The 9,710-nt window shown below is 49.9% G+C and overlaps 1 protein-coding gene across 3 annotated transcripts in view; it reads right to left on the bottom strand.

Moving 5' to 3' along the window:
- Positions 1 to 6,179: 6,179 nt before the first annotated feature.
- Positions 6,180 to 9,710, bottom strand: part of FPGS (folylpolyglutamate synthase) — a 295,989-nt gene continuing 292,458 nt past the window's right edge. For all 3 annotated transcript variants that reach the window (XM_078646660.1, XM_078646658.1, XM_078646659.1), the window contains one exon: positions 6,180 to 6,826. In XM_078646660.1, coding sequence (XP_078502786.1) covers positions 6,399 to 6,826 — 428 coding nt within the window. In that variant the 3' untranslated portion in view covers positions 6,180 to 6,398. The remainder of the gene's footprint in view (positions 6,827 to 9,710) is intronic.

Below are 9,710 nucleotides of genomic sequence, written 5' to 3'. Positions count from 1 at the left end.
CTCAGCCTTTGGAGTCTATCCCAGTGCCCGGGTGCAGTGCAGCCGGCTCTGGCTTTCTCTGAGGACCTTTGGTTGAAATTCGGCCCAAGAGTTGCAGCCCTCTGGCCCGTTGTCCAAGAGCAGACACAAGTTGCAGATTTGACGACTACCCTTCTGGGTAAACTTGTTCTGGCTTTTAGGACATAAGCTGAGTGGCGTGTGCTCTGTGCCCCAACAGTATTCTTCAGCCTCCGGGTCGAAGATCTTGTTGCCTGGAACAGTTGAGAAAAAACCAAGATTCTCAGTGAAAACCAGTAACTTCCTTGGTCTTTCATCGGTGCCTCCCAGTTCTTTATCGATTTCCTTATCAAAAATAATAAAAACAAACAACTCCTTTCTGGTAGCTACCTGAATATAGTTCCCAAAAACTTGAGCTTGCAGGGTGTACATCTGACGTAATTGAAAAGGGAGATAAAACCAAATGGTCGACTGTGCCAACTCAGCAGAACAAACAAAAAATAAGAATAAAACAAACAATTCCAGGGGGGGGGGGAAATCGCCCTCAGGGTGGCCATTGGGGAGGGGAGCACCACAGGATCTGTGTTGATCCACAGAAGTTCAAAGATCTATTGATGCCTTACATAATGGATATCAAAGTACAAACCCAGGCAGAGGACGAGAGGCACCTGGTGAACCTACCAGGAGACCGAGTCCCCGGCATGAGGCCCAGAGAAAGAGCATTACATGAGGCTGCGGGCAGAGTCCTAAACCAGAGCCAAGGCTAAAAGAAGCAACACCCATGAAACGAGTCTCGAGTCCACCCCACGGATGCTAGAGTGTCCGAACAGCCCATCACCCGCTCTCCTTTCCCTTAAGCCCTGGGACATGTGAAGTTCATTTCATCTTTGACATCCAAACCGGCCCTTGGTAAAGTGTCTAACCTGCACTCGGTCTTTTCCTGAACGGAGGGCATTCTTGCCCTCTTGGTACAACCCAGTGGCACAATTAACTTCAGACACTGAACTTACTATTCAGTTCTATCCTCTTTTTGGCCCTTTTTAGGTCTCGTGTGGCGTAGGATGCGCACATGCGCAGTCTCGCTCGCGAGATTTAATGACTGAGTAGCGAGGGTTAACCCCACCCCTCTACTCCATTGGCTGGCCTCCTAAACGACGGCCAGCCATTGGAGAAGAGGTCTCAGTGTCGTCATTCTCTCCATCTAAGCCCAGTCCTTTTCGGATTGGGGGGCGTGTTTTTTAGGTTTGTTCTATCCTCTTCTCCATTGGCTGGAATGGTAAACAACAAGTAAAAAACACGCCTGTTTACATTCCAGCCAAAGGGGGAGAAAGAAAAACACGCCCCTCAGTCTGAAAAGGACGGGGCACTAAATCCTGAGGACGGGGGAGGAGGTGGGAAGAACAGTAACAATGCGTGTTTTCACTTGTTGAAGACTGCATGCATTTCATTAATTGCAAGATTATATAACGCCTGTTTGAATGTTGCACCAAACGCCAGCCGGCACAAATGCATTTAATAATGAAACATTTAAACGAGGATGAACTCTGCCAGTGTTTGAGGTGCAGTGTGCATCACAGCGATAAACAGTACAGATCTTTAGCACTCTTTACAGTGCAGCTTCAGATATGTACGGCCCCTCACTCCCAAGCGACGTTCATGACCCCTCCTTACTCTGCCAACAATACGCTTATTAACCCACTCCCCAACTGTGTCCAGCAGCACATTTCTACACCATCCTGTTAATGATTAACATGCTATGCTTGAGATACCCCACTCCTAATGAGATCATTGAGGCTTTTCTGGTTATATGCCAGGGAGCAAGAGAGCATATTTGATAATAAGGACCGAATAAACAAAGGGGAAAAAGGGTGGTTTGACGCCCTACGTACAAAGACCCACAAATCCTTGAAGGAGGCACTACATAGAAATCCTAGAAGTGCAAATGAGGTTCACCGCTGCAGAACACGACACAAACATGCACTGAAGAGAAGGAAACTGCACATAAGAGAGGCTGCCTGGGAAAGATTACTGCAGGCAAGTGACTGTAACAACGAAAGAGCCTTCTGGAAGATACTTAATTCATCCCCATGGAGTACAGATGACCTTCCCAAAATTGAAAGCAATATTAGAGGAAGAATGGATTAAGCACTTCTCTAGCATTTATACTGCACCAACCCTTGACCACACAGGTCAAGGGAGTTATTAAAAGTGAGGAATTAATTTCCAGCCAAACTAAGTCGATTGCCCCCTTTTCCCTGGAAGAAGTCACCAACGTGATTCAAGCGAGTAAAAGTAGCAAAGTGCCAGGACCCGAAGCCATCCCAGTAGATTCATACAAGAGCATTATAGCCTTGTGGGCTCCACTATTGACCATAGTATTGAGGGCCGCACACACTACAGGCCTTTTAACAACATGGGGAGAATCAATCACAGTTCTAATCTAGAACAAGCATTTACAATGCAATAAGTCTTGCATTTGCGGGAGTTTAAGCTATTTGCATTGTAAAGGACAATGCCTTTTATTTACGTTTTAAAAACCAAAACATAACTAAAAGGCATTGTCATTTACAATGCAAATAGCTCAAACTCGCGCAAAAGCAAGACCTATTGCTTTGCAAATAATTGTTTAGGACTTGTACCCTGGGAGGGAACCGACCCTCAAAGTACATCGCTGGCTTCAGTGGATTTACCACGGATCCTCTGAAGAGGCTTCTGTACAGTGTACAAGGCACGGCGGAGAGGGGTGTGTACCCAACATGTATAAATTCTGTACTTCCCTCGCCCCCCCCCCCCCCCCCCGGCCCCCCGACCAATGATCCAAACCCAAGAGCACAACCAGGTGACACCATTCTTTGTAAAGAGAACGAGCTGCGGTAAAACCTGCAAAGTCTAGATCTGGGGATGTGGGGGCGGTGTCCCCCACTGTACCAAGAGAGATGAGGTCTCCCACACCCCAGGGGGTTGGAAACCCAGCCAGCAAGTACTGCTCAAAGCTGAAGTCACACAGTGCTTGCACTTAGCCGTGAGCAATGACTACTTAACCCTCTGAGCTGCCAGACTCCCCTTCATGCAAGATAAGCATGCATTACCCAACAGGACGACAGGTCATAGAAACAAACGCAGTGTGTCCCCTCAGATGAAAAACTCATACCGCTAATAGTGTGTACCATCGGCTAGCCTGGAGGCTTCCATGCGGTAACAATGCTCTGACCTTAACACAAGTAGAGAAACAAGTGCGGTGCGCGCACTACAAGGACTGAGGTATGCAGCTGGCACCCGGCTGCGCTGCTGCTCACTCCCGAGCTCCCTAGGGAGAGTGAAGGCAGGACATGCACCCGCCTTTGGCCAATTGTGTGCTGTCTTTCTTAGAAAGACGCACGCAAAGGCCAATAGCGTGTGAGCAAGAAAAAAAAAAGCACACGCATAAGCGTGTGCTCAGAGTTAAAAGTTCTTACTAGAAGTCTCGCAGAGCAGCGCATGTGCGCTGGCTCAGGCGAGACCTACATAGGAAGATCCCCTAAACCCTGCCTGTTGCAGGTCTTTCTCCCTGTTTGACTCCCTAGCCAAGATAGCAGGACGTATAATCTTGGAGAGGCTACAGAATTAGGCTGAAACACACCAGAAATTGTTCAACCTTCAATATAGGTTTCGCACTGGGATTGGCACGATAGAGCAAAGCCTTAATCTAAATAGAATTATTGGGAAATATGTGAGGATGAGAAAGGAGATACTCTATCTAGTATTCGTTGATCTTTCATCAGCGTTTGACTGCATGGTACACAAACTGTGGTCAAAACTAAAAGATTTGGGGGTAGGGATCCAGATTATTAGTTTATTGAGAGACCTTTATATGGAGTGCAGAGCCTGGGTTAGGTATGGTGCCAGGGGAGAATGCACAGAAACGTTCGGTGTGGAGAGGGGTGAGGCAGGGTTGTACCCTAGCTCCTTTCCTCTTCTCCCATATATCAACAGTGTGGGGGAGGAGCTAGAGGCACTTGTAAAAGATCTTCCACAAATAGGCGTGCGCCCTGTCCCGGCCCTCCTTTATGCCGACAACGCAGTCCTTATGGCTCGTACCCCTCTAGCCTTACAGTTGCTGCTTATGAGCTTTGTCGATTATATGAGAGAACTGGGCCTCCAGGTGAACCAATCAAAAACACATTATGAAATGCGGGAAGAAATCCACGAAATGCAGGGACATAATATCCAGTTCAAAAATTGAGTTCACTGACCCCTTCTCTTATCTAGGGGTCCTCTTCGATAAAGCCAGTTCTTGGAATAATGCAATTGACAACAGACAAACTATACACTAAGGCATGTTGGGTTCTTAGAACCATCGCAATGCGATTGGGCTCAAAAGCCCCCGGAGATGATGGTGAAGATCAACAAAGCACAGTGCCTCAGTATAGCTTTGTATGGGGCGGGCATAAGAAGAACGAAGGTGTGCAGCTAGTAGAACATGATTTTTTTAGATGACTATGGGCATCCCAAAAAGCACCTTAGTATATGTATCTCATGCCGAACTCCGCGTCCCCTTTGTTACAGACTTGATTAAAGATAGAACCGATCTTAATCGTGCACTATTTGGTGATTGTCTAAAATCAGTCTCGCATCCACGTATTGCATGGTTGGCGTATGTCCAGAGGTTCTTTTGTGATATGGCGCACCCAGAGTATTTCGAGAAACCAGAATGATTAGGGAAGATTAGCAGAAAAACACTAACCACGATACATCTGGACACATTAAAATTGACTACCGAACTTTGAAAACCTTGTGTTTTAAAAAAAATCTACTGATTTTAACTGCTTTTAATATACAACTATATCTTAAAAGTGTTTCAAATACTCGCCATAGGTATATTCTTACACGTTGAACATTGGACATATTTCATAGGTTAATTACCTTTCCCATCTAGAATGATTGGTCTCCAAATCTCCCTAACTGCCCTTGTGATGATAGGATGCCTCATGTTATCCTGCTTATTAGACACACGTCCCCTCTACAATCTTGCCCTGCATACAATCGCTGCCACATTAGAGGGTGCTGCAGAATCTCATCATTCCTAGGGGCTGCTTTTTACGCTAGTAAAAAACGACTCTAGCTCCTTCCACTTAGTATATATCAAAAAGCACAAATATAAAGGAGGAAAGAACTGTAGTAGGAGGCAATTATAACTATACATTTTTTAACAAGATGTGGCTATGTTTACATATACAGGACGGTCATTTATTAACAAAGCAAAATGAACTGGATGAGTCTGTATAAGAAGACTTCATGTTTTATAATGTAGAAAATTGGTGTGGGAGCACACTGCTTCACCTCCCAGCAGGGTCGCCCCTAAGCATCATGGTTGATGCAGTCCGACAAGCGAGTACACTTGCAAAGTCTTTAGAGTGTTTCACCAGGTGGGTGCAGATTAGTGCTGGCCATCTCTGGACACGTGTTTCTGGATTATTATCTGTCATCAGCAGAGATTAGGCATTATTTGGGGTTGCTGAGCAGGCTGCCGTATCCTTGGAACGTAGTATCTCTCCAGGCGCGCAGGTGCCTCTCCACGAGCTCGTCAGCCCACAGCGGCTCGAGGGAGCCTTTAAGTAGCTCCCCAAACCCCAAATAACTTTGCCTAATCTCTGGTGATGACGGATAATAATCCAGAAACACGTGTCCAGAGATGGCCAGCACTAATCTGCACCCACCTGGTGAAACACTCAAGACTTTCCAAGTGTACTCGCTTGTCGATCTGAACTGCATCTACCATGATGCCCAGGGGCGACTCTGCTGGGAGGTGAAGCAGTGTGCTCCCACACCAGTTTCATGTTTTATAATGTGTCATTTATCTTTGGAAAGTGAAATTAAATGTATCCATGTAGTTTGCACGGCTGCTCGTATCTTTTGTGTAATCGCTTTCATGGATGCTCTTTATGACTCCAAATAAAGATCTAATGATTGATTAACACCCCAATAATGTGTACCATCTATTCCTTGCTCCTTTCACTCTCAAGTAGAAAAAGTTGTTTTTCTTGTGCCTTTGGCCAACTGAGTACAACCTCACCCCAATCTCTCTCCACAACCATCCTAGGTGTGTGCGGGCACGGTCAGCTCCTCTCCTGGCTGAGGAAAGGAGCCTTTCATCTGCTTTGAATGTAAAAAAACGCAAAATCTTCAGCCACAAAACACAAGAGAACAATCTGCGTAGTTTACTGATTGGGTTTTACAAAAAGGTAACCCTTGCTCCCTCCCCCTGGGTCCCTCCTCTGTACAACCGTAACTGTAGTGCCAGAGTCCTCAGATGCAGAGAGATAAATATTCAAGTAAGACCATCTGATTAATTTAAAACTGTTTTCAGGAGAACAGCATCCGTGGCGTCCAGAGAGCCTGCAGACACCAGCCATGGCACTGGGTTATTGAGACAGAGACTGGTCGAGCAGCTTCAAGACTCCGCCCACCAGGTGCAGACTTCCTGTGACCAGCACCTGCACCGTGGTGGCCTCCTTCAGCAGGACAGCTCCGCTGGCGGCCACCGTGTGCTGATGCAGCCCCTTGGCCGGTGGGTGTCGAAACTCTGGGTCGCGGCCTTGGGTGATCCACTGCAAAGCGTGCGAGATACACGGGAAGACCAAGGAGTTTGCGTTCAGAAGGCGCTCGGCTGATGGGACATAGAGCAGGTGTCTGCCGCGGAGGCCTTCATGCTTCCTCAGGTGGCCCACCTCCTGCACCTCACTCATCCACATGTCATCCGACATCTCCTCCATGAGTCCGTTCCACTTGCGCTGGTTCTCCAGGCAGCGGGTCAGTATGTTCTCCAGCGTCACGTTGAAGTTCTGTTGATCTGCAGGAAGAGGCATAAAGAGAAAGTGTCACACTTATTACAAGATGACATCCCATCCTGCCAGTACATTCCCTAGGAAACATGAACCCTCCCGTAAACTATAACCTGACTTTGAAGCTGAACCTGCTAGAGTAGACCATGACCTGACCTTCCTTACTGCAGAACCTGGTAAAGTAGACTATAACCTGACCTTTGAAGCTGAACCTGCTAGAGTAGACTACACCCTGACCTTCTTTACTGCAGAACCTGGTACAGTAGACTATAACCTGACCTTTGAAGCTGAACCTGCTAGAGTAGACTACACCCTGACCTTTACTGCAGAACCTGGCCTCCTTTACAGCTGAAGCTGGTAGAGTTGACTATAACCTGACCCTTCTTTACAGCTGACTCAGTTAGAGTATACTATAACCTGACCTCCTTTACAGCTGAACCTGATATACTTACTACACATGGGAGAACAAGAGGAGCACCAAAAGAAGAAAACAAACCTTGCTAGTAAGGAAAAAGTTACTTATCTGTAACAATCTGTCTTTGAGCTTTGAGTGTTGAGGTTACTAATGATACTCGCCGCCCAAACTCACGATGCATCTGGACACAAACCCCAAATCCATTGCGAAAACAGACAGTTGCAGTTAGTACAGTCCCTTCAGCCACCAAGTTCTGCACGTCGTCCGTCTCAGTGCTAAACGTACGGCAGGACAGCTGGAACCACAACTGGACAGCCCGAGTTACAAAACAAATATGAGAAAGTGACACTATTTCAGAGACCACGAGCCTGAATGATTAGGTTCAGTATATGAGCACCCCGACCTACGACCCTGAATGTGGAGGTTCAACATATGAGAACCTGACCTACGACTCAGAAAGATGAGGTTCAACATATTAGCATCTCAACCTAGGACCGAGAATAAGGGTTAATAGAAGAGCACCCTGTCCTACGACCCTGAATGTTTCGGTTTAATATGAGCACCCCAAAACAACTTGCATACATCCAGACCCAACACTAGATGGCATGTCATCTACAGCTCACATGCCTCAAACACCTATTTTCCTGTCTTCCCCACTCAAGCTTGGCTCAGCAGGAGGGCAGAATCGTGTCTCTGGTCGGCAGCAGCCATAGTTTGCTGTCTGGGTCTAGAAGAATGGTACCGGGAGCACTGAGGGCCACCCCGAGGAGCTTTACAGTGCATGGACCTCTGGACGGCAGAGTCAGCCGGAGCACGGAACAGGCTGCCATCAAACGGAAGATCAATGAGCTGCTCCCGAATATTCTCAGGGAACACGCCGTCCCGAAGCCAAGCATGGTGATGGAGGGAGACTGAGGAAGCCATAGTCCGGCCCAACACCTCCAAGATGTCCAGAGTGGAGCGGAGAATAAACGCCGCTAGCTCCCGGCCATCCAAGCATGATGCCGTAAGTCCACCTGAACAGCCTCCTGGGAAGCCACAGAACCCAGAGACTCAGTCGAGTCCCACAGACAAGGAGGCTCTTGCCAAAACACACGGTGTTAAGGGCCAGCAGGGCCGTGCTGGTCGAGGCTAACATGTTGTGCCCCCAAGAGTCCAGCCAGCGGGCCTCCCGGGACAGCGGAGTCAACAGTGGCGGCAGGGAGGGAAAAGCGGTCCTCAAGAGTGGACTGGCAGCTGAGGGATGGAGGGAGAGGCACGCCTGGTCACGTGGCGCCGAGTCCAGCCAGCGGGCCACCCGGGACGGCGGAGTCAACAGTGGCGGCAGGGAGGGAAAAGCGGTCCTCAAGAGTGGACTGGCAGCTGAGGGATGGAGGGAGAGGCACGCCGGGTCACGTGGCGCCGGAAGGTGACGGTGCAGAAGGTGTTGAGGCACCGGATCTCCTGAGGCAGGAAGCCTCCAAGCTCCCTCCAGAGAAGAAAGGAGCGAGCCCTCAAAGGGGAGTAAGATCTCCCTCCCGCCAGAACCCTGGTGGAGAACCTCCAAGAGATGGTCCGCCGGAAAATGAGCAGCTGGAGCCAAAGTGGCCAAAGGGCGACGCTGGAACGGCCCCAACTCGACCTCCGTCGAGGCAGCTGCTTGCGTGGAGGGACGAGAGAGACCGGGGGAGTGAGCCGAAGTCTCCGCCAGCCTCTGCCCAGAATGTAGCAGAGGCGGTCCGGCGACCCATGTGGAGGAGCCAAAGACGACACAACCTCCCACACGCCCTCCGACAAGGCAGCAGCCTGCGGGGAGGAATGAGAAAGGCCCAGATGGGGGACGAGAAAGGCCCGGAGGGGGACGAGGCAGCTGCCTGCAGGGAGGAACGAGAAAGGCCCGGAGGTCGAGGAGTCCCCACCCCATCTCGGCCCAGAGCGGGACGATGAGAGGTCACCAACCCTTGTGGCGCTGCTCGATGCAGACACCGGCGCCTGGACGGCGTCAGCTCCGCCATGGACGAGACTCTCGCCTGTCCAGAGGGCCCAGCTGAGCTCAGGGATGCGACCAGAGCCCCGCCGACCTCCCGCAACACCAGACGGACTCCCGCAGGAGTTTACGGTGAGGCAGAGGCGCAAAGGAGGGACCCAAGAGGGGTTGCACCCCAACAGCACCACATCCTCCAAGCCTGGATCTGAACCAGTGGGCGCTGGTGCCGCGAAGAGCCCTGCGCAAAGCGAGGGATCCCTCGGCGCCCCAGGAGGGGGAGACGCCAGCGAGGCCCGCAAAGCTGCCGCGTATGTCTCCATCTGGACGCTCGACGCCCCCTCATTGGGAAACGGTGGATAGGAGGACGACACGCGGGCCGCATCACCCCAGAAGGCCGAAGACCAGCCCCCGGGGACAAACTGCGACACTTACCCACCGGGGAGCGACGCTCTCGCGACATCGGAGAAGGACGAGGACCACAGCTGTATCTAAAGCCGGCTGCCGAAGCGGA

Source organism: Lissotriton helveticus, chromosome 5_2 (genome assembly GCF_964261635.1).
Source record: "Lissotriton helveticus chromosome 5_2, aLisHel1.1, whole genome shotgun sequence".
Taxonomy (NCBI): domain Eukaryota; kingdom Metazoa; phylum Chordata; class Amphibia; order Caudata; family Salamandridae; genus Lissotriton; species Lissotriton helveticus.
The sequence above is the reverse complement of the archived record's forward strand: the minus strand, read 5'-3'. Positions and strand labels throughout refer to the sequence as shown.